At 29.3% G+C, this 27,307-nt stretch overlaps 2 protein-coding genes across 2 annotated transcripts in view; both read left to right on the top strand.

Annotated features, from left to right (window-relative positions):
• LOC133035779 (E3 ubiquitin-protein ligase RDUF2-like) overlaps positions 1–27,307 on the top strand; it is a 100,680-nt gene that overhangs the window by 55,027 nt on the left and 18,346 nt on the right. The window lies entirely within an intron of this gene.
• On the top strand, positions 15,497–16,249 carry LOC133036124 (E3 ubiquitin-protein ligase SGR9, amyloplastic-like). Its single transcript, XM_061112617.1, has one exon. The coding sequence runs from the start codon at positions 15,497–15,499 to the stop codon at positions 16,247–16,249; it is 753 nt and encodes a 250-aa protein (XP_060968600.1).

Genomic DNA, 27,307 nt, shown 5'->3' with positions numbered 1-27,307 from the left:
AAGCCTCTCCCTCCAAGCTAATTACAACAGTTTCCAAACAGTCTTGATTTGTCATACGATGAATGGAAAAATACCGTCCAGCTTTCAATAGCCATCCGTCTGAGTTGTCACCGTCAAACGTAGAAAGTTCAATCCAATGAGGCCTAATATCCCATCGTGGGGTTACCTGGTTGTTGCGAGTCCCACTGTTGTCTCCACGACTTCCCCCAACATCCATGGACACTCCCCCTGTCATGAACAGATGACCACGTGTCATAAGTCAGGCGCCACCATTAGTTGCCGATGCCTGGTCTCGCTCCTCCTCTATGGGCGCCTTGTGCCGCTCCTCCTGCTTCGTAGAAATTATCTAACCGATGTACCAGGGTAGTGATTCGTAATGATTTGTGATTAATTTGATAATACTTTACTAGATTATTTAGTAATATAATAATTGTTTAAAATTAATAATATATATTTATTTTTCAACATGTTTTGTTTGTGTTTGCAAGTATACTGCTACTATGGAGTGAATTTGAATTTTGTTTTTCTTCTTCAATTCATGTACTAAGTTACAGTAAGGTGACATTTGGTTGGAGAAAATGAAATAGAATAGAATAGAAAGGAAACAATTTTTATTCCATTCCTTTATTTAGTTAAAGTATTGGAATGTCATTCTAATAGAATATTTTTTCCATTATTTTGATGGAAAGACTATTCCATTTTGAAATTGAAAGAAAGACCATTCCATTGCAAGATGAATAAAATTTAAAAAAAAAATTCAATTTTTTCGAAGCGTTTTAAACATAATTCTATTCCATTTTTATTCCCATTCTTATATTTTCATTCCTTCCAACTAAATACCACTTAAATTATTTTCTATTCAATATTTAGATGTCCCGTTTTGAAGAGAAGGGAAGTTCTAATTTAATTAAGTTACTATATTTCTGCTTATTAGTACCTTTTCCTTTTGAGGGTAATTTTTTTTTTTAAAAGTATAATAATATTGGATTTTTATGTCCTAAATAAATCTCATTTCAATATAATCAATAGAAGACTATAAATCATTTAAGTTTACATGTTATTTTCATGTTTATAGGTTAATATAATTTTTTTGATAAATCTAGAACATATAGTTATTCACAGTTACAGTGATGTCATCTTAGTAGAAAGTAATTGTGATTGTATGCTTCAAAGTTTAAGTCCTATGATTTATCAGTGCACTGAATTTATATTGACGTGATAATCAGCGATTAAGTTTACTTAAACTTGGATAAGTGGTATGTCCTTTATAGGGCATTGGTAAAGTATACTAGTATCGGATGTATGGAGTATACATCGAATGGGATCGATATTGAGCTTGGATAAGATATCATAAACTTACTGTTATATCTTTCTAAGTCAATATCACTTAGTTGGTCTTAGATCAATAGATCTTAATCTTGAGATGATTAGGTTCTAGCTTAACTGTATTATTTGTGTTCTTTTGACTTATTCGTTAATGCTGACCAAATGAATCGGTCCAATACTTACATCTTGGAAACGTGGTTGTACAATTGAGTGGGAGCGCTAATCATAGATACATAATTTATAGCTTCTATAATGACATAGAAGTGGAATGATGATTTCCTTTGAGCTTTGCTTAACAGAGATAAATGGAAGAGCTCTTATTTCATGAATAATATTAGTTTACTAAAATATCATTTATAGGAAGTTAAGTGTTTTAAGGATAAAGTACATTGAAGGGTAGAACGATAGATTTGTCCCCACTCGATGTAAATTATCTATAGAAGATCTTTGATTATTTGGATTATAACAATAGATAATTAATAGCGTATCTATATTTGGAACATGTAGAGCGTTATATGTAATTAGGAGTACAATTCCGAATCCATAGTGGAGTAAGAGAGTTGTAGTATCTCGGAAAATAATATAGTATTTAATTGGTCATATTTTATTGTTCTTGTTGTTAACACGTAGCAAACATCAGATTTATACGGCCCCACTGTCGGTTGATTAATTTTTGAGGTCAACAATGTACATTATGATTTAAAATGACATAGTTTCTCGTAAACTTTTATATTTATATGAATCTAGTCATTCTGTTATATTCTGTCTCATTATTCCATTTATATGTTGACAAGTCTTTGTAAATTAGCTCCTTTGCTCTCCTAAACTTTGATAACTATCGAATCGAACCTCCTCAAAACGAAAATGAAAAAAAATTAGTATTTTTTAGTAAATTTTAAAATGTTAATTTAGATCTTAAAAATCATTTGAATCATTAAGAAAATTAAAAAAAGAAATTAAAATTTTAAAATTAATTATGCGAATTAAATATGAATTATTTTTACTACAAATCAATTTAGATTAAAAAAGAAAGAAGAAGAAATATAACCTAACAAAAGAGCCTTATGTAATTGTTGAATTTTAGATAAAATTTTTAACAAACTTTATATTTTAAGGGTAAAATTAAGTAGTGTGGAACATTCATAAAAAAAAAATGTTAATTATTCAATTATAGTGTAAAGATATATATATATATATATATATATATATATATTAAAGATTTTTAGTAAGTGAGAGCATTACTTTTGCTCTCATCTATGAGAGCATTTTCTTTTATTTTTGATTGGTTAAGATAGTGAGAGATATACAATTAAAATGAGTTCGTGAACATACAATACATACATTAATAATGTTAATATTATTTATTTTTTAAAAAAATTGACTTTATTAAAGAAGTTAGTGGGATTTTTTAAAAAATCAAAATAAACTTCTCAGATGCTTATTTTACGGAGTATAAGTTTATTTTATTTTGTTTTTTTCATCATCCCCAAAAGGCTCTTGATAGCCACCGTCTCCAACACATCATGATCATCAGAAAATTTTCATACTTAAATTCAATGGAAAAGAGCAATACATTATCGTGTTGAGTCTAAATATCCCTATAATAAATAATAATTATTGATCCTCCCAATATAATTTATATAGCTTTCAATAAGTGCGGGTAATTATATAAAAAGGAAACCGTGAGCAAGTTTTTGTGTTCATCTTTGCGTAGAACCTATCTGTACATCTGCAGGGAAATTTTCTGTTATATATATGATAAATATCAATGGGAAATTTGATTTTCTATACTTACATATACTTAATATTTTTTTTTAAAACACATAACATTTAATATTTGTGGGATATGACACATTTTAGAATATCCCTAAAATACCCCCATTTACATTACCGCCTCCCCACTCTCTTCTTCTCTCTTTGTTATAAAAAAAAAAATAAATTAAAGTGGGCATCGGGCCCTACATCGGGCCCATCGGGCCAGTCATCTGACCATCGGGCCCATCGGTCCAGTCCTATAAAATGAAAAAAAATTAAAAAAAATAAAGTGGGCATCTGACCATCGGGCCGACCATCGGGCCCTACATCGGGCCCATCGGACCAGTCCTATAAATAGAAAAAAAATTTTAAAAATCCAAAATGGGCATCTGACCATCGGGCCAACCATCGGGCCCTACATCGGGCCCATCGGGCCAGTCCTATAAATAGAAAAAAAATTTAAAAAATCCAAAATGGCATCAGACCATCGGGCCCTACATCGGGCCATGCATCGGACCATCGGGCCTTACATCGGGCCCATCGGGCCAGTCCTATAAATAGAAAAAAAAAATTAAAAAATCCAAAATGGCATCAGACCATCGGGCCCTACATCGGACCATCGGGCCATGCATCGGGCCTTCATCTTCAAGCTCATATCAAACTAGAAAATCGAATTTTCTTGCCCAGAAAGATCACAGACCCTAGATCTACTCCATCTAACCCTAGATCTAATCAAGAATGCACATATCCAACCTAAATCTATCAACTAACAACATTTTCACCATAATCAATAAGAAAAAAAAAATTAAAAAACCGAAAGGGGAAAAGCTCGTCGCGTGCTCAGTGGATGGGTTCCCTCCGTGGGGTGGTGGGTTCGGTGGGTTCTTCGTTCGAGTGGGGAATCGTGGTGGTGCAATTTCAAACGCTAGAGAGAGAGAGAGAGAGAGAGAGAGAGAGAGAGAGAGAGAGAGAGAGAGAGAGAGAGAGAGAGAGAGAGAGAGAGAGAGTTTAGAAATGAGGGGGGTAAAATTGGGTTTAAGTAAAAGTTATCTCATTTTACAAATTATGTATAGTTTTAGATTAGGATACCAATTTTAATCCCTAATATGCATATAATTTCAAATTTCCCATATCAATATAAAGGGATGAATATACATACATACATGCATACATACATACATACATACATACATACATACATACATACATACATACATACATACATACATACATACATACATACATACATACATACATACATACATACATACATACATACATAAATATAATTTAATTATAATAACTAGCTGGTCATAAACTTGAAGGACATTGATGCCATTTTAGCTATATAAATATTTTGTTGCTTTGAAACTACTAACATTCCCCCTTTTTTTATGTATTTACTTTTTTTGCTGGTTCGGTCGAATTAATCAACATCTAAATATTGAATGACTTTGACAGTGGTTTAATCCCACAAAGTTTGATATTTGAATCCTTCACAATCATCCACGTAGAAATCACTATTGTTCTCTGCTCCCAAAATAATGTAATTGCAGTGTCCTCGTTGGCAACTCCGGTGAATGAGGTGGTGGTGGCAGCAAAAATGAGTCTGGATTTTTTTTCTTTTCCTTACAGTTACCCAAAAATATCACGTGGGTAGAATATAGATGAGTTAAAAATAAATAACAATGTGATAAGATACTACAAAATTTTACTACAATTGGATTAAAAATTAAAGGCTATAAAAAAAATGCTTTTACTTGTAAGAGCAAAAGTGATACTCTCACATAAGGAATACGCTATGTTTTAATAGAAATACTTAGTGATGAGAAATGGAATCATTGTTAAATGAGCTTGAGTGATTACAAGCCACGTCATCTACAACGTATTAATTAATAAGTACAATACAATTAAGTCCTGGTTATACCTTGTTTCCCTATTCTGTAATAAATAATAATATAATAATAAAATACAACGGTAAAAAAAATTGTTGTGATGAGGAATACTTATTATAAATATAGAAATAAATTGATGAGAAATAGACTCAATCACTGTAAAATTAGTTTGAGTAATTACAGTTCACGTCATCTACAATGTATTATTCTATATTTTGTAATAAATAATAATAATATAATAATAAAAAAAAGTTGTACAAAATACAATGGTAAATACAGAAAAAGTGGTAAATACATATAAATAAATTGATGAGAAATAGAATTACTCGAGTGATTACAAGCCACGTCATCTACAAGGTATTAATTAATAAGTATAATACAATTATTAAGTCCTGGTTTCACATATTCTGTAATAAATAAATAATAATAGGGGCTTAATGTAAAACCTCACTTGAGTTTGAGGTTTCACATTCCTCATATGAGACAAATAAAATTAAATTGTAGCAGTAGGTAATATAACTTGCTAGAGTCGGTTTAATAACTTGATGGCAATTTGTTGTCAGAAAAATAATATTTTATTTTTATTTTTATTTATTTGAAATTAAGTCATCTTTTAGGGGTAGAAATGTAAATTAATCTTATTAGTTAGTTGTATTTGCATCTAATACATATGTATCTTGATAGAAAGAGATTGTATGTTCTAACGTGTTAATAAAGATAAAAGAAACGTTTTTTTATTATTATTTTTTTGCTGAGTTAAAGAAGATTAAAAAAAGTCTCTGTGTTGTATAATAATTGGTATAGCTCCCCACAAAAAATAAATAAATAAATAAATAATAATTAGTATTTTTAAACTTTACTGATTTTTTTGTGAATAATAATAATAATTAGTATTTGTGTCATATCATATATATGTATCTATTTTATATAAAGTGTGCCTATATAACTGAAATTCTTGGTTTATGAGAAATTTATAGGTGACTTTTTATTTTTATTTAATAAAATAATAAAATATTATGTATATATAATAAAATAATAATAAAACAAATCCTATTAATATTTGAACTGATATTAAATATTCGCTTATACATCAAAATTTGCACTGCCGATGCAAAGCTTTCGTTAATATACTGATGTCGTTTGCGTCTGTCATCTTATACCAGCGACCATGGTTGGTCAAATTAATGGTGATAAAATCAAACAGTATATAAAATCAAGTGATGATTCCGCGGCACCATTATGAGTATGTCTTTCTGCCTTTGTAATCGATTTCTTTTTTTTTACTACTTTGGTTTGAGTGTGGATCATTGAGCAGCTTATGATTTAGGGTTTATGAGTAGTTTGTTTTTCTTTTTTTCTTCCTTATACTTGTTTTCAACGGTGATTTGATTTTCATCATGTTTGTTTATGTTTGGTGCTGATCGCTTTCAAATCATGATTTTCATCTTGTTTGTTTGTATGCATAATGTTCTTAGTCATATATGCTATTTCTTACTGTTTCTTTATTAATCTCTCTTTCTTGAACTTGTTACATTAACTATTTCATAATACTCTTCAATTATTGTTTTACTTAACTGCTATGAATCTTTAATCCTGTTTACTTCCTTAATTCCAAGATTATGAGGTTGTCTCTCTCCGTTTGTAATCAATTTCTTTTTTTCACTACTTTGGTTTGAGTGTGAATCATTGAGCTTTGTGTTGTTCCTTCTTTCCTGATTTGATTTTCATCCTGTTAGTTTATATTTGGTGCTGGTCGTTTTCAAATCATGATTTTCATCTTATTTGTTTATATGCATAATATTCTTCGTCATATATGCTATTTCTTACTGTTTCTTTATTAATCTCTCTTTCTCGAACTTAGTACATTAACTATTTCATACTACTCTTTAAAGATTATGAGTCTGTCTCTCTTCGTTTGTAATCAATTTTTTCTTCACTACTTTGGTTTGAGTGTGGATCATTGAGCTTTGAGTTGTTCGTTTGTAATGATAGGAATCATCATCCAGTACGTTGGTTTTTTATAGTAAGTTTCACAATATATAATATATACTATACTTTATAAACTAATTGAAAATTTTGAAAACCAGAATCGAGCCCTTCGAATCTCGGCCACTGTGACAAAAACGCGGAGCCGAGCATAATTTGTGGTGAAGGTTAGTTTTTTTTTTTTTTTTAGTACTGTAACTCAAAAAATCTTAGAGAATAGTATAAGGAGGGTATTAATCCGACTTGTGACCACAGTTCAGCACGATAAGAACTACACCAAAAATATAGTCTACACAGAGTTATTAGAATTATCAAGTTCAAACTAATTTGAAGCAATAACCCCATACTTATTTTTATCTACGCCTTTACTTGGGCTTTTTGAACTAAGATGAAATTAACATTTTTAAGTGTATCACCTTTTTTGAAGTGATAATCATCTTATAATGGAGTTCACTATTTTTTGGGCTTATTGAAAATATTTCGAACAGTAATAATATTTTTCTCTCAGTTATATTTGTTTAAAATTTTAAAATAACACCGATATAATTAAAAAAAAAAAAATGTCACGCTTATAGTGTGTTTTTTAAAATAAAAATTAGTGCACTTTTTTTGCTCAAGTTTTTTAAATGAATATTTAGTACTTACATGATAGTTACATACTACAGAAAAAAAAAATAATAATTGAATGATAGTCCTAAAACATCGAGCAATTCGTAAAAAAAAATATTTTTTAAAATAAATAAATAAATTAAATTAAAGAAACCCACCATATATGCATGAGGCATGTAAGGTAAGCCTGCACTTAATTTTTATTTTTTAATAAAATTTAATCTGAAACAGAAATACATTACCTAAAACAGAAATACATTACCTAGAACAAAAACTAAATATAACAATACCTTCAAACTATCTTATTTACATTTTAAATCTTTATATATTAAAATTTAATTTGAAAAAACTTAAAAAACAAAAATAAAGTAAAAACGTAAGAAAAAGGAAGATTTAAATAAGATAGTTTGAAGATATTTTTCAATTAATAAATTAATAATAAATAATTATTAAAATTTCATATAATTAGAATATATATCTATTCTATCTATTTATATAAAGTGTCCCTATTTAACAGAATTCTTGGTTTTTGAGAAATTTATGGACGACTTTTTATTTATATTAAAAATAAGATGGTTTATTATTAAAAATAAAATGGTTTATGAGAAATTCATGGGTCACTTTTTATTTATATATAATAAATTCCATTAAATCCAACAGAAAAATAGGGTTCTAGATTTTCTTTAATTACCATATTTCCAACCCTATGGTTTATTATTAAAAATAAAATGATTTATGAGAAATTCATGGGTCACTTTTTATTTATATATAATAAAATAAAAATAAAATAAATCCCATTAAATCTAAAACAAAAATAGGGTTCTAGATTTTCTTTAATTACCGTATTTCTAACCCTATTTGATTATTTATGCCTCTTTTATAAACCCTATTTGATTAAAGTTAAGATTATAAGATTAATTCAATTAATAATTATTTGTCACATAATTATTAAGTGTTTTCCCTTTAATTTTCCTTTTGTTGATGATGCTAATTTATTCATATTTTGATTTCTACAATTTTTGTGTTCAAATCATTAAGGTAGTGTTCCACTAGGGGATCTTATGAGTTTCGCCCCTTCGCTAATGGCCTCTAAGAGTTCAAATTCCAGTATTGTATAAATCTTCAATTTGTTCTATTTCTTATATTAACTGAAATTTTGCTACTTTTTTTTTTTTTTAATTTACAACTTTATTGTTTATATCTTATTAGGGACATTCATAGAAATTTGGGTTTCTTTAAAATATACAATTAATGAGCATTACTTTTTGATCATAGTGTGTTTTGCATGGCTGAAAACCTCAATAGTCTCTATCATTTGATATCAAATAAAATAAAATTATCATGATGTATACATTATGGTTATTTAATGAGTAATTAGTGTGTTAAAATTGTCAAGCTGATATTTAGAATTGTTTATAATTGAATTGTTTCTTTGTCAAAATTAATATTAAGTATATTTATATGTTTATAGGTTTATCTATTTTCTCTTAGATCAATCATGCTCATATAGCAAAAAAATCATACTCATATAGATATGTTATTTTCATTTTGTAATTTAAATCTTCTTAGTCATTATAGTTCACTTAAACTTTTTCCGATTATGGTAACTGAAGTTTTTTTTCTTTTAGGTACTCTATTACAAAGATATGTATTACATGTATTATTTATTTTTGACTATGAGGAGGTGGATTTCTTTATTGATAAACATATAGCGTGAGAAATTATTGTTCATATATTGAATAATTATTTTTGATTAATGAGATTCATATATATAACTGTGCTTTATTCGAATAAATTATTTTTTATTTTTACGTGATTATTTATTGTTCATATATCTAGAACCCTATTTGATTAAAGTTAAGATTATAAGATTAATTAGTTTGTGATTTCTTCCTATACACATAATAATAATCTCACCTAATAACTTGTAATATTTTTTCTTTAACTTTTAATTGTATCACTTTCAAATAACATAGAAAAAAACTAACATAAAATTTAATATACGTGACTCGCACGTAACTATTTACTAGTAATAGGATATATGTTGAAATTTTTATAAAATAGATTAAAAATTTAAAAAAAAAAATTACAAAAATACAACAACATGGAAGTTCTTTCATTTTTACTCTTTGATTTTTTTATATAAAAAATATCTTTTTTAGTAAAAACAATAAACTATTTTTTAATTATTTTGTAGTTTATTTATAGTTATATTATTGTTATCATAAAATAACGTTTTTAGTTGTTTTGGCTGTTTTATAGTTGATTTATAGTTATCGTGAGGTTGATTTCAAGTTGTATTCGTATATTTTGCTGATAAAAGTATATTTTTGTAATTTTAACACTTCAAAAGACTATTTTTATAAATAAAAAATTTAGGTCGTAAAATTGTAAATAACATTTAAATAAAGAATATTTTTGAAAATTCCTCTTAAAAAAATATATAGCACAATCACTTTATAAAATAAGTATTTTGGTAGATCCCCATCTATTTAGGCATCTAAGAAAAATAAAAGTAATCCAATTTTTTCATAATCATGTACATTGTAGTTATTTAGAACTATTTGTAAAAAAATTTAAATATTTTACAGAGTCGATATAGAAAAATATAGTCACACTTATAACAAAATATTTAAATCTTATTTTTCTAAAAATTTATAGGTAGCTCTAAATAACTACATCGTATGCAAGTATAAAAATTACTTAGACACTTATAATAAAACGTTTAAATCTTATTCCTAACTCAGAATTCTGTTAACATAAATGAGGTTTTTAGAATAAACATATAAAAATAATTGTCAAGGTTTCGATTTCACCCTAAATTAGTTATGATTTTAATTATTAATGTGCCTAGATTATTCAAATATTTTTAAGAACCTAGAGCAATATTGTATAGCTTTCGAGTACCGCATAAAGAATGTGTAAGTGAATAATAGCTTATATATCTATACCACCATTACACCTCACATTCATCAAGTTGTTGGGTTTTGTGCCCTAAATAAAACCCTTTACAATCTGATTAGTTATCAATATAAGAAATTTGAAGTGATTTATGTTTGCATGAATTTTACATGCTAATGGTTTAATATGTTTATTACATATACACACAAAATCAGTTAAGTCCAGATCATATGTTTATTCACAATTACAGTATCGTCAACACAGTGGAATGTGATTGTGATAATATGAATCAAAAGACTAAGTCCCTGTTTCATCAGTATTTTGGATTTACACTAATGTGATAATCAGCGATGATGTGTACTTACACTTGGAGTAAGTGTTATGTTCTTTCCAGGGCATTGGTAAAGTATACTAGTTTCGAATGTATGGAGTATACATTGGACTGGACCGATATTGCAACTTAGTTAAGATATTATAAACTTACCGTCATATCTTTCCAAGTCAATATCAGTAGTTGATCTTAAGATTAAAAGAATCTAAATCTTGATATGCTTAGGCTCAACTCAGGAGTGATATTCATGTTCTTTGATTTATTAGTTAAGCCTACTTTTGGGTCAGGGTGATACGTATATTTTGGGAACATGATAGTATGATTGAGTGGGAGTGTTGAACATAAATATGGAATCTATAGCTTCTACTGGTGTATAGAAGTCAAGTGATGATTCCCTTCGAGCTTAGCTAAATAGAAGTAAATGGATGAGCTCTTGTTTAAGTGACTGATCTTAGATCACTGAACATCATTTACAGGTAGCTAAGTGTATTAAGGGGCAAAAAACGTTGAGGGGTGAGAACGGTAAAATTATCCCATCTCGATGTAAATCATCTATATAAAGGATCTTTGATCACAATAAGATTATAAAAAAGTTAAATGAGATAGCATATCTATATCGTGGAACATATAATATGCTCTATATAAGTCTGAGAGTGCAATTCTAAGTTCTAAGAGTGGATTCAACGAAGAATTAATAAGTTGGAATTTACTTAGTAAATTCGGTTCACTTATTGGAAGCTCAGCATATAGATCCATGGTCTCCATTCTAGTTGAGACTATACTGCTTGTAAGACTCAATAATTGATTGGTGATTAATAAATTCTAATTCTAAAGTTAGACTATGTCTGATTTGTGAATTTTCACTAAGCAGGGGCGAAATTGTAAAAAAAAAAAAAGAGATTCTAGGTTTATTTATTAATTAATAAACTTTATGTCTAATTAATAATTAAATTAAATGACAATATTATTTAATAATCTATTTTAGTTATTAAATAATTAGTTTTGGCATTTAAATGGTTAGAATTGAAAATTGGCGTTTTTGAGAAAATAGAAATAAAAATTGTGAAAACTGCAAAAACCAAGTGAGGCCCATTACACACCTTGGCCGGCCACTTAAGCATGATTTTCTAATTAATATTTTCATTATTTTAATGCCAAATAATTGCTAACCTAAACCTAGTAGTTGCCTATAAATAGAAAGTGATGGCTCGGTCAAATAATAAGTTTTCAATAAGTTTTGAACAAGCTTTCTGTCAGAAAATTATTTTTTCAGAAAACTGAGCCTTCCCTCTCTCTCTATAGCCGAACCAACTTCTCTCTCTTTTCCTCTTCTAAATTTCGAAACCCTCAGTGATAGAGTAGTGCCCACACACAGCAAGTGGTACCTCAATCATAGATTGGAAGACTGTGAAGGATCACACACAAAGAGAAGGACATTCAGGCTCAGATCTTGATAATACTCTGCGACAGAAAGGATACAAGGGTTAGAGATCTGAGTGGAAGGAGACATTATTCCGCTGCAACCAATGTAAGGTTTTCTTAACTTTATATGTGTTTATTTATCGTTTTAGGAAGTTCATATTTAGGGTGTTAAACAACATACTTGTGAGTAGATCTAAGATCATGGTAAAATAAATTCTAACACAAGTCTCACTTTAGAAACAATCTTAAATATTCTACCTCTCGATTTCACAATTTAGAACTATTTTGGTTACCTAAGTGATCTCACACCACCTAAGTTGATCTACCTGATGCCCAATTGTTTAAAAGTTTTCCTCTCGAGTAATAAATCTTACAATCTATCATTTTGTATATCACAACCTCTCCGAAACAATGAAGGAAACATGGTCAAAAATTAGCTTAAAGATCTTAGCACATCACAAAATTGTCTTTTAAGCACAAACCTACACACTTGAAGAAAACACATCAAATCCAACTAAAAACTCAAGAAAAACTACCCAAAACAAGAATAAATAAGAGTTAATGAATATATAAAATACGCATTCATCAATGTGCGAGCCAACTTATCTTCAGAATTTAACACATTAGTCACAACCATATTTACTGATCGAAATATGGGTCTTAACACTTATTTTCGACACTGTAAATTATTCAAAAAAATTTAAAAAATTTATAGGTACTCTAAATAACTAAAGGTCAAACTAGATATGGGATGTCATCCTGATTCTGTGGGATCGGGTGTTAGAGGGCTACCACGTCATCCTGTACCAGGTTTCCAAGGTACTTTTTGGAATGCCCTCTCTTGATATGTTTCCCTAATGCGCATTGGAAGGGGTTTCAATTACTTCCTCCTGTGAAGGCTAGAGGTCCTTCCAGATTTGGATTAGTCCCCGTCATGGAGGTGCGCCCACTGGGCTTCAGACGGGCTTGGGCCCATCCTTCCGTAGGGGCTGGACCTGCCCTTTCGGTAGGGCTTTTGGGTCGGGCCATAACAGACCGATCTTAAGTCAAAAGCACCATGTGTCACCCTTCCGAAAACGCGAATAACATTTTCAAAATATTACAATATTATACGTTATATTATTTTTTGGTAGAAAAAATACTCAATATTTTTAAATTGTTGGACTTTTATACCCAAATTTAGTTAATTTACTCTGAAAAAAAATTAGGTATAAAGTGAAATATTTTGAAAATATTTGGTATATCTACTCCGAAAAAAAATTAAGTATAAAAGTGAAATATTTTGAAAATATTAGATATTTTAACCATACTTTAATCAAATATTTATTGTATATTTTAAGCTATCAATTATATTTGGGGTTCTTTATTATACATTTTAAAATATATTTTTTTTTGTATTTACATGAAAATACACAGAGTAACCAAAACAGCAACCTAAATTGCAATGGACATTCACTTCGCAACCCATGCAACTAACAGAGCATCCCAAATCGTAAAATAAATTAAAAAATAATATATGAGATAATTTATTAAAAAATATTAATTATATATATAAAAAATCAACAACAAATATTAATATAATGTATGTAATTAATACTTGTTGGCATTTTTATTATTTTTTTGAAAAGATACTTGTTGGTATTCTAACTATAGCTATTTTATACATGTGGCAAAAATGACATCTTCAAATAATGTTTCTATGAATTCAACGGTAAAAAAATTTCAGTTGACTTGTATATTTGAATTCATCGTGACTATTTCCTTATTTCTTCCCTCCTATACAACTTACAACATTATACAGCTGTATATATATATGTACACCAACAACACTCTTCTTAGAATCCATTATCAACATGTGTTTCCAACAACTCAAAATATGGTTTAAAATTGCTAAAAAATAAGTAATCTCGAGGTATCTTAAATAATAAAATAACATATAATATAGCTTAAAATTTTAAAAAAAAAAATCATAGTTTTAAAATATTTGATCAAAATAAGCAACTAAATATGTATAAGAAAAAATTATCTTGAAATAATTTTTTTTAATAAAAAGTAACTAATTGATATATTATTTACATCAAAAGCAACTAAAATGTTGCTTTTTTTTTTAAAAAAAAAAAAAAAACTTGCAAAATACTGAAATTTCTGGAAGCAAAATTTTTAAGTTTCTTCCATTTTCGGTAATAATTTTAAATTTCGGTATTTATGCTGACGTGGTACATCGTTATTTATGTAAATAAATTTATTGAAAGTATTTTTACAAATAAAATCAATTTTAGGTATAATATTTAAAAAAAAAAAACCCTAATTTTAATGAAAATACTTATTATAAATATAGAAATAAATTGATGAGGAATAGAATCAATCACTGTTAAATTAGTTTGAGTAATTACAGTGCACGTCATCTACAATGTATTATTCTATATTTTGTAATAAATAATAATAAAAAAAAGTTGTACAAAATACAATGGTAAATACAAAAAAAGTGGTAAATACATATAAATAAATTGATGAGAAATAGAATCACTGAGATTGAGTGATTAGAAGCCACGTCATCTACAACTTATTAATTAATAAGTATAATACAATTAAGTCCTGGTTATATCTTGTTTCTCTATTCTGTAATAAATAAATAATAATATAATAATAAAATACAACGGTAAAAAATTGTTGTGATAGAATATGCGCTTCTTTTCAGTTGACTTGTATATTTAAATTAGTTTGAGTAATTACAGTCCACGTCATCTACAATGTATTATTCTATATTATGTAATAAATAATAATAATAATATAATAAAAAAAATTTGTACCAAATACAACGGTAAATACAAAAAAAAATGGTAAATTCATATAAATAAATTGATGAGAAATAGAATTATTATAAGTCACGTCATCTACAATGTATTAATTAATAAGTATAATACAATTAAGTCTTGGTATACATTGTTTCCACATTTTGTAATAAAATAATAATATAATAATAAATACAACGGTAAAAAAATTTCAGTTGACTTGTATATTTGAATTGATCGACTATTTCCTTATTTGGTTTCCCTCTTTTACCAAGGGTATACAGCTGTATATACACACAGACACAGTACTCAACACCAACAACACTCTTCTTAGAATCCATTCCATTATCAAGAGTTGTTTGGTTAATTTCCCTCCCTTACCAGCTACTCCCGCCTCCTCTTCCATTTGAAATCCCCCAGAAAGAAAGTTGTTATCTTTGGCTACCTAGTGACCGTTAATTTTCAATTTTAATTTTACAATGGCGGCACTGCCTCTGTTTGATTGTCATTACGACATAAACGTGGTCTGTAACGATGGAGAAGCAGTCTTACAGCAACAACAGCAGCAACAACGGCGGCCAATAGTGACGACGAATGATAAATTCATAGCCTTTCATGTCAACTTTCGCCACATACTCCTTGATATCCACCGCCTCATCGACAGTCGTCACTACTATACGGTGGTTCCTTTTGCCCAATACTTATCTGATTATTTAGCAATCACTGAATATATTCTGGCTGGAGTAATGGGCACCCCTTCCATCCAAATCCCATCTTCATTAACTTCACGAATTGCTACTGCTTACGTTTTGCCCATAATTCATGATTATTATTCTAATAACTCCCAAGCTTTGGGTCTCAATATCTGTCTCGATATCACTGCCCTAACTGCTAGTATTGAATACCAACACCAACAACAACAAGAGCAAAATCAGGAGAATATAAATATTAATGTCAATATTCCTGCAGCGAAAGACTCCGTAAGGGCTCTCAAGGAGTTAAACGATGTGGGTTTGATGAGTAGTTGCAATTGTACCATATGTTTCGAGAAGATGGTGCCGTCGTTGGGTGATTCGTGTGATGATGATGATGATGATGAGATTGAGATGAGCAGCAGAGTGGTTGTTGAGATGCCTTGTTCTCATGTGTTTCACAAGGATTGTATTGTTCGATGGTTGGAGACCAGTCATTTCTGCCCTTTGTGCCGTTACTCAATGCCCACTGCCAATTGATTTCATCCTCTTCATCCTAATCCTAATCCTAATCCTAATCATAATCATAATATTACCGTTGTCTATAGCTACCTACTATACATACTGATCAATTTTCAATACTATATCTTTGTGTAATTTTCAATTTTGTCATGATTAACACATGAATTGTTCTAATATTAGTCCTTTTCTAAAGGGAAGATGATAGTGAAATCTTTTATTGGACAAGAATGTATGTGTTCACTTACTCATTTGAATATAAGTTTGATTTGTTATGATTCATTTACTCTGTTCTTGTACTTTCAAGGTCCAGAATTAAGAAATTAATGTCTGTTGTGTGTGCAAATTTCAATGATTCAATGTAGTCTTTTTCTTAGTTAGAAAAGGGAAGATGATAGTGAAAGCTTTTCTTGGCCGAGAATGAGTTTATTTACTCATTTGTAATGAGGAAACAATCATGATGGAGAAAAGTTTGAATGGATAAAGATAGGGTAATGAATAAAGGTTTTGTTTTTTCTATAATTGTGTTGATCAGGCTTGTTTATCTCTAACTTATGATTAGTTTACTCTGTTCTTTCACTTTCAATAAAGTTTAGAATTAAGAAAACAATATAGTCCTTTTCTTAGTTAGAAGATGATACTAAAATCTTTCCTTGGACAAGAATGTGTTTACTTACTCATTTGTGAGGAACAAAAGTTTGAATGTAAGATATAATTCCTCTTGGTATTTCACTTTGGATGTGTGGATTCAAGCGTTTTTTACTTTATTTTTAATTGCTGGTTACTTCTTCTGTTAATGATTACATGGTTTATAAGTTATGTTAGATTTTTGGAACCGGATGGATGGTTTACTTGCTATTGATCTAGTATATTTGTCCACCTTTCTACATTTAAATCTGTTCAAATATGCAATTACTGAGCTGCGAAGTGACGAAACCAAGGTCGGAAACAGCGGAAGCATTGGTCTTTAGAGAAACTCTAATGGATGATGATGAGTCCACTTTTGGGAAGAAAATTCGAGTGGAAGTGTTTCCAGAAAAGACTCCGAGAGTGGTGGAAGCAGCCATTGTTGAGGTTGGTAATGAGAAGAGAGTGGTTGTTGTTATTGGTTATCTCTCAATTCTAAGGCCCATTTTAAATCACATTTATTACATAAATACACAATAAATTCGAAGTTTACAAAATTAAATTATGATAGTTTAAAATAATTAATTTTATTAAATAAAAAAAATCATTTGAAAATGATGTCGGTGAAATATCTATCTTTTTTTTAAATAAAAATAAATTAAAAGTTAAATATAAATCCTAATTTGAGTATAATTATATTAATGATATTCTTTATATAAATAAAGCATAGGTGTAAGTGTTAATTAGAGAAAAGAAAAAAATTATTAACATTTGAGTGTGTGTTGAAGTTGAAGTAGTAATTAAGTATGGAAACAAAAAAGGCATCGTTCAGAGAAATCTTGATGGTGAGTAAAATGTTCTTCTTCTATTCTTCTTCTTTTCTTCTTTAATTCATTCATTCACGATTTCTTCATCTATAATTAGTGAAAGAGAATTAATTAACTTTAAGAGAGTGAAGTGATGATGAGTGAGATATATTAAGTTTAACATATATACCCCAAAAACAATTAAACCAAAGTAATAATTCTTGTTTTCTGTATAAGAAGGAAGAAGACGAAGAAGAACTGTATCAATATGGGCTCCTCTCAATTCTAAGGCCATTTAAAATCACATTTATTTTATAAATACATAATAAAATCAAAGTTAGTGTAAAAATTTATGATAGTTTGAAATTATTATTATTATTATTATTTTAAAAAATCATTTGAAAATGATGTCGGTGAGGAGAAAATTTGATAAAATATCTATCTTTTTTTAAATAAAAATAAATTAAAAGTTAAATATAAAACCTAATTTGAGTAGAATTATATTAATCATATGGTATATATAGATAAACCGTAGGTGTTAAATGTTAATTAGAGAAAAGAAAAAAGTTATTAATATTTGAGTGTGTGTTGAAGTTGAAGTAGTAATTAAGTATGGAAGCAAAAAAGGCATCCTTCAGAGAAATCTTGATGGTAACTAAAATGTTCTTCTATTCTTCTTCTTCTTTCTTCTTTAATTCATTCATGAATTCTTCATTTATTAGTGAAAGAGAATTAATTAACTTTAAGAGAGTGAAGTAGTGAGTGAGATATATTAAGTATAACATATATACCCCAAAAGCAATAACAAATTAAACCAAAGTAATAATTCTTGTTTTCTGTACAAATTAAGCTCATGACTTTATAATTACAAACGAAAATAGATTGATCATATATATGGCTACTTTAATTATGCTTTGTACAGAAAACTAGATTGGAAAACTTCTTATCAGTACAACTTAAAATTTGAATTAATTAATTCAATAACTTGATTAAGCAAAATTATGACACTACCATTTTTGATTAATTATTAATCTTGTTATTTTAAGATTTTTTATTATTACAGTAGAACCTCTATCCAAGAATACACTTGGGACCAAGTAAATTATATTCTAATTGGGAGGTTATAACTAAATAGAGTTACACTAGAAAAAAAAAATTAAAAAACCAAAAAATATCAATGTAATAATAATAACAATAAATAATCATTAATACTATATCGTAATAGAAATATTTTAGAGTAAATATAATTTCATACATGTAATATAATTTAAAATAAAATTATTAATTTTATATAAATAAATTTACAAAATACATGTATATATTTTATTAAGATGTAATTATTCTTATATAGAGGTATACTTTGTTAATACAGGACTTAGAAAATGTATAACTAATTACAATTTAGAGGTTATTCTTATTTATAACTGGCCCAAATCGGAACTTGATTTTTTTATAACAAATTAGAGGTTATTCTTGAATAGAGTATTCTTAAATAGAGGTTCTACTGTATTATTATTTTTTGACCAATGACACTTCATTTTTTTTTTTTTTTGATTGGAAAATATATGATCAATTCATTGAAAGAGAGTAATTTATAAAAACTAATATTTTTTTCTTCTTTTGATATAGGGAACTCCATCAAACCAACTAAAGCAAATTACAAGGAAGAGAAAAGTTACTCTCAACAAGATCTTATTATATGGGAAAGACAGGAAAATTTCAAGGTAACAAAAATTCTCTAAAAAATTTCTTGGAACATTATTTAAAATAAATACAATATTAATAATTTGTGCAAATCATGTCTTATGTAACGTTTGGATTATTAGATTAACAATAACATAGAATTTTTTTTTTTTTTTTAAATGAAACTATTGTTATTGTATTACATTCATAACACAACTAGCTAGCTATGAAATTCATATATATATTTTTAATTATGTTATGTATATTTATGAATGAGTTTTAGAGTATATGTATAATTCATTAATAAATTTTTGTTAATGATTACAGGAGCAAAATTTAAGTGAGTGGTCATCACCACTAAAATTATTGAGTCAAGATAAAGAAGCATTGTTGAAAGTTCCAGTTTTATTTGCTTCCTTCGATCAAACGAGTCGATTAGCTTCTGGATACGGCGCTTGTTCCGTGATAGCAATATTCATTGCTCACTGGCTTCACTGCAACCCAAAATTAATGCCCACAAGGGTACAATTGGAATCCCTAATCCTCGAAGGCTCTTCTGAGTGGCGAGCACTCAGCAACGAATCCTCTTATTGCCAGAACAAATTTTCTAATAATCACTTCGATATAGAGACTGTGATAAATGCTGGTATCAGACCAGTCTCTATTTGCACAGATAGATCAATTACGGGGATGTTCGGGGTTGAAAAATTCAACTTGTTGAAAGATATGTTCTCATTAGACAATATGTGGGAGACCATAACTAAAGATTTAACAACAGAGCCAAATATTTTCGTCGTGGGTTGGAACGATCACTTCTTTGTCTTAAAACTAGAACTTCATGTTTGTTATATTATTGATTCATATGGAAGTAGATTATTTCGAGGGTGCAACCAAGCTTATATGCTAAAATTTGACGATTCAAGTGTAATTTACAGCACCGATCAACAAATTCTTTGCACGGGCAAAGATTGCTGCAAGGAATATATGAGAAAGTTTTTAAGTAGTAATATTGTTATGAAACTGGAGAAGGAATACAAGAGGGGATACATTCAATTACCTTATCTTTATGAGAAGTTGCAAGTAGACATGAGCTATATGTGCTTAAATGCTCCATCGTCAGTATCATCTTCATCGACGTCTTCCTATGATGCCCCATCTTCCCTTCAATTGTGATGATTCTTCTTTTATTAGTGATGCTCATCTTCCTAATAAAGAGTAAATAAGAGTTGTGTGTTATGTAAATGTTCAGTTAATATGTAAATTTATTTATTTTATTATTTTGTGTTTATGTAAAGATTTGATTAATATGTAAATTTATTTATTTTATTAATTTTAATGGAAATGTTTAAATAAATATAAAATTTAATTATATGTGAGGAATTAAATTTAATTAGTACTTCAAACAGTCTTCAATAGTGACTAATGTACATCATCACTTTAATCTAAGAAAATAAATTAAAGTACATGTCAATAAATCTTAGGATTTTGCCTTATAATTATAAATAAGTTAAGTTTGATATGATCATGCCTAATAACGAAGGCCATATTATATCTCCAAGGAATAAACATAGTAAAGTATTTTTCGATATTCAAAAGCTATTTATTTAGCCAATTAGTATACTAAAAAAATTTAATAAACCCAACATGTTCATTTTGAGTCTAACTGCCTTAGTATGGTAAATAACCTCTAATAAAAATTAATGTTAAGATATAAATTCCAGTTTGTAAATTACATGGATGTAAAACAACACAACAAAGATTCTTACAATAATTTACCTTAAGATCTTGATTAACCAACCAAGATTCTCTCTTAGATTCGAAGACAAACTTCCCTTGCTTGGATTGAGTTGAAATCCTTTTAGCTATTTGAATTTGAACTCCTTTCAGATGAAACGACTTCCATTATCACTTCACCACAAAAGCTTAAACTTTTCAACATTGAAGGAAACTAGAAGAAGAAGAAGAAGAAGAAGAAGAAGAAGAAGAAGAAGAAGAAGAAGAAGAAGAAGAAGAAGAAGAAGAAGAAGAAAGAATTCTATCCTAACAAAGAAAAAATCTCTATCAAAGAATCAAATGAGTGATCGTTAGATTGACAGCTCACATGCCAACACACGACAGCTGTCCAACCTGTCAAAAATAAAATATAAACCAGTAGTATGCATGCTCAGATGAAACTACCGAGTGTCCATATAACACAAAACTCATAAATTTTCTATACACAAAAATATTGTTCTTACAATCTCCCCCTAGCTTGAAAAATTATGATGAATGAATTAACCACAATGCATGAAGATAAGCAACATAAACTACAACATACACCGAGTATGACCAAATAAACAACCATGAGACACACACAAAGATATGGTTCCTACATTCTCCCCCTTAAAAATTTATGATCAATGCAACAACAATATAAGAAAGCATGACTAATGGCTAATGACAAACTAACAAAAACCAAAAACACCAGAGATGCTAAATTGTCACATAATAATCACCAATACAATTAATATACAGTACCTTTCCCTCATTAAGCATAATGAAACACTCCCATTATAGAAACTCCCCTGGTAGATGGTCTGTAGATGGAATAACAAAAGGACCAGTGTGTTCGTTCTTGTTTACACCAAGAGTAGCCTTGATGACTTAAACATCAATGTTTGACTAGTGGCAAGAAAGATGACATTTTGGAGTTAATTAGTCCCGAGTCATAGCAAGTCGACCTGGTAAGGGTCCCTAGCCCTGCGCCTAGGCTGACTTTGAGAACTCCAGAATGGAAGTTCGGACTTCAATAACTTGAATCCAACTCACTATATATCTTTCATTATTTTACATCATGAAGACATGGAGCAACCTAATCCAATCCCCGACAGCTGAAATGATACGAACATGCAGCCCAGAAGCAAAGCTGGGCACCTAGGGTTTCACCTGGCACCCAAATTGACATCATAAACTAGGGTTTTAGTTTTTCAGACAGTCTTAATGTAAAAGGGTTAAAACTTGCATTCGGACATCAACTAGACATACCATAGACAAATTCGAATTTCCCAAATTATATATGTAATTAATTATCATCAGCAACAACAAATTGTACAAGGTGTCATGTCGTTATTAGTGTAATTAGTATTGGATCTCATATAGCATAAGAAAATAATTTTTAGGAAATATCACTAATAGTACTGCCCAATAACAATGCTCTTCTTTAAACATTAGTGTCAATTAACTAAGGGCTAAATAAATAATTAACTGCCAATTTAAAATTAAATTGCATACTACATAGGATATAAATCACTTTGGTGATAAGTGGAATAGCTCATGTTCTTATATATGTAGGACAATGTTCTACAATATTCCTCCTTAAGTTCCATGAACTCAAGCTTGCTTTTTCACAACCAAATTCTCAATTAATCCACTTACAGCAGCTAGCAAATATTAAGGATGTAAAATACATTATCAAGCATTAAAATCCAGCAACAAACCCTCAAGAATTCAGATAGCAAAATCACTTTAAAATCATGCATATTCATGGTACTTTAAGCTCTTGAACAAGAGCTTCAACTTCAATATTTCAAATAACTTCCAGCCAAGAAAACAACTCAAAAATACATGATTCTAAGTTAGAAACTACCTTGCAATTATAATCCATGCACAACATCACAAATTATGCAATTTATACTAAAACCCACCAAGATTACCATTCAAAACTATGAACATGCAATCCCACTACTCAACAATTCAACATATGCTTTTCTAAGCTTTTAACACCATAAATTCAATAGGGAAAACAAAATTAAAAACAACAAGAGCTACCTCAAACAAAGCTTGAATTCCCTTAACTCTAAGCTGCAAAAATCTTCCAATCCCAAGCTTCAAATCAACGAATTACCAAAGCCACAAAAAGAAATTTTAAGAGAGGTTTGAGAGAGGGAAAGGGTCGGCCAAGAGAGGGGTAAACACAGCCAGAAATTAACATTTTATTTCCTCAAAAATCACATTTTCCAAACATAGTAATTAGGGGTCAAATGACCAAAATGCCCTTAGGGCTTAATATTCACACCTACACCCTCACAAGGGTAAATAAGTCATTTCATGCATAAAAAATTCACAATAATTTCAGATTATCACTCATCAAATAAAATGCCAATTAAATCAATCCAATTTACATTTTGGGCCCGAACCCAGTTCCGCCCGAAATTCCCGGTTGTGACTATACCGCGCTAACCTGTCAAAACACACCTGAAAAGACAACAGATGCATACTATATAATAATATAGTTCTATTAAGCAGGTAATTAACTTAATTTCATCATTTTACCCTTCTCGGGTCATAATTACCAAAATGCCCCTGGCTCACCAACGGGGTCTTTAATATATTAAAATTCATATAAATCACATATATTGAACTATATAATAATATAATTCCTCCATTATACATAATTATCTAAGTAGGGTTTTGCTAATCCATTTCTTAATTTCGGTTATTACAATTACCCCCTCCTTATAGAAATTTCGTCCCGAAATGTACCTGAACAACTCCGGATATTTCTGCTGCATATCCGTCTCGAGTTCCCAGGTTGCCTCTTCTACCTTACTGTTCTTCCACAGTACTTTAACCAGTGCCACTGTCCTGCTTCTCAAGACTTTCTCTTTTTTATCAAGTATCTGCACTGGTTGTTCCTCGTATGACAAGTCCGGCTGAAGTTCCAATGCTTCATAACTCAGAACATGGGACGAGTCTGAGACATACTTCCGAAGCATTGAAACATGAAACACATTATGTACAGTTTCCAGCGCTGGGGGCATAGCCAACCTGTATGCTACTTGCCCTATCCTCTCAAAGATTTCAAAAGGTCCAATGAACCTCGGGCTAACCTTTCCTTTCTTCCCAAAGCGTTTTATGCCTTTCATCGGAGATATTCGGAGAAATACCATGTCCCCAACCTGAAAATCAATATCTCTGCGCTTTGGATCGGCATAACTCTTCTGCCTACTCTGAGCCGCGAGCATTCGCGCTCTAATCTTATCAACTGCCTCACTTGTTTTGTAAACAGCTTCGGGACTCAAGAACTTTCTTTCACCCACTTCATCCCAGTAAATAGGTGATCTACATTTATGATATTCACATTTAAATTTACACAAAAAAAAAATATTATAAGGTGCTTTTACAATGTATTCTTCTAAATAAAAGAGTCACGCAACAGAAAGTTTGAATTTTATTTTCGGCATGTTAAATTTCTTTAAATTTTGCAGGATGTTTTAAATAACTATAATGTACACGACCATAAAAAAAAGACTAAACAAGTCTCCCGAATGCCGAAACAGGTAGGAGTAAATCAGTGGACCACTTTTAAAGAAGTGCATTATTTTCGGCGTATTAAATTTTTTTAAATTTTACAGGATGTCTTAAATAATTATAATATACACTACTATATAAAAAAATAGACTAAAAAAGTTTGTCGGGTGCCGAAATAAATAGGAGTAGATTCGTACATCACTTTTAAAAATGTGTATTAAAAAATTTGCCAAAAAATAATTCTTAATTTTACAAATATAATAATATAAATATTAATTAAATTATAAAAAAAAAAAGTAACAAAAAAAAAACATGCCGTGACTACAGTGCACGACATATATGTCGTGCACTGTAGAGAAACCTACAAAATGCTGCTCAATTTGCAGCCTCCTTGGAACAAATATATACACCATACTATCAATTTGCAGTCTCCTTGGAGCTGCTCTAATTATTTATTTGATGTCGATTTTTCTATTTTTGTTCCATCTTGTTGGAATTAATGGTTGTTTTCAAATTTCTCGTATTACTGGGGTAGTTATGTATGTAGGTGTGGAGGATAGAGGCTTGGTATGTGATTTTTGGCATCTACAGTATAAAAGGAAAAAAAAAAAAGACAAAGACAGCATAAATGTAATTTTTACCGTGTGACAGTAATAATGTAAACAATTAATCTAAAATGTGTCATATCCCACAAAATTTAAATGTTATGTGTTTAGAGAAAAAATATTAGGTGTATGTAAGTATAGAAAATCAAATTTCTCTTTTAAAATTATTTGATCAAATTAAACAACAAAATGTGTATGAGAAAAAATTATCTTGAAATAATTTTTTTTAATAAAAAGTAACTAATTGATATATTATTTACATCAAAAGTAACTAAAATGTTGCTTTTTTTAAAAAAAAAACTTGCAAAATACTGAACTTTCTGGAAGCGAGAATTTTTAAGTTTCTTCCATTTTCGATAATAATTTTGAATTTCGGTATTTATGCTGACGTGACACATCAATATTTGTGCAAATAAATTTGTTAAAAGTATTTTTACAAATAAAATTAATTTTAGGGATAATATTGAAAAACACTCTTATATTTTAATGGAAATTCTTATTATAAATATAGAAATAGATTGATGAGGAATAGAATCAATCACTCTTTAATTAGGTTGAATAATTACAGTTCACGTCATCTACAATGTATTATAATAAATAATAATAATAATATAATAATAATATAAAAGGTTGTACAAAATACAACGGTAAATACAGAAAAAATAGTAAATACATATAAATAAATTGATGAGAAATGGAATCATTTACAAGCCACGTCATCTACAACATATTAATTATTAAGTCCTAGTTATACCTTGTTTCCCTATTCTGTAATAAATAAAATAATAATATAATAATAAAATACAACTGTAAAAAAATTATTGTGATATACACACAGACAACTTACAACGGTAAAAAAAATACAACGCTTCTTTTCAGTTGACTTGTATATTTGAATTCATCATCACTTTTTCCTTATTTGGTTTCCCTCCTTTACAACTTACAAGGGTATACAGCTGTATATATGTATATATATATATACACACAGACTGCAAGTTACCTCATTAACAGATGCCCCTCAACAGCTCTAAAATTCAAAACACCACAAGAATTTTGGACAGGAGAAATGCCAATGTATGATCATTTGAAAGTTTTTCGCTGCACAGCATATGCTCACATTAGACAAGATAAACTAGAACCAAGAGCCATCAAATGCTTGTTTCTAGGATATCTAGATAGGGTTAAGGGGTACAAAGTATGGTGCCTAGAAGATGGATACAAAAAATGCATCATTAGTAGGGATGTTGTGTTCAAAGAACATGAAATGGCAATGAAAACATCCAACATAGACTACAGTCAAGAGAAACAAAGTGTTGAGATACAAACTGACAAAGATAAAGTAGAGACTACTGATCAAGTGGATATTTTTGCAACATTAAGTGATCATAGTTCTGAAGAAGAAGAGGGAGGATCAACATCATCAGGAGCATAGGATTACCAACTGGTTAGAGATATAGTCAAAAGAGATATTAAACCCCCTGACAGGCTGGGATTTGTTGACTACACTGTTTTTGCACTTGCTGCAGCTGAGGAAATTGAAAATGGAGAGCCTACTACTTATGCAGAAGCAGTTCCCAACAAAGACAGAAAGAAATGGCTAAGAGCCATTGATAATGAAATGGGTTCACTTGAGAAAAATAAAACCAAGATTAGAGTACCAAGACCAAGGGGACAAAGGGTTATAAGCTGCAAATGGATCTTTTAACATAAGGAAGCTCTGCCAGGAGTGGAATTAATATATAAGGCAAGATTGGTAGCAAAGGGTTCAGCCGAAGAATAATGTAATCATAATAGTTACAATAAAAATATAACTATTGAATAGTCGCGCATATATATATTTTAGAGAAATTTGCATTGAGTGTCGTAATATTGAAAAAATATCACATTTAACACAGTCTATTTAATTATAAAATACACCATTGGTTTATTAACTTTTTTTTTTTTGGACATGTGTATACTTAAGCGTTATTCTACGATGTACATGACTCTTTATTCCTTATGTATCATTTTGATAAGTATTGATTAATTTTTTCATTTCTTTTTTTATTTATTTATTATTTTCTAACATC

The sequence above is a fragment of the Cannabis sativa genome, chromosome 3 (genome assembly GCF_029168945.1).
Source record: "Cannabis sativa cultivar Pink pepper isolate KNU-18-1 chromosome 3, ASM2916894v1, whole genome shotgun sequence".
Lineage (NCBI taxonomy): Eukaryota > Viridiplantae > Streptophyta > Magnoliopsida > Rosales > Cannabaceae > Cannabis > Cannabis sativa.
The sequence above is the reverse complement of the archived record's forward strand: the minus strand, read 5'-3'. Positions and strand labels throughout refer to the sequence as shown.

Coding starts and splice junctions, on each gene's coding strand:
- LOC133036124 (XM_061112617.1), top strand. CDS start 15,497: ATGGCGGCACTGCCTCTGTTTGATTGTCATTACGACATAAACGTGGTC.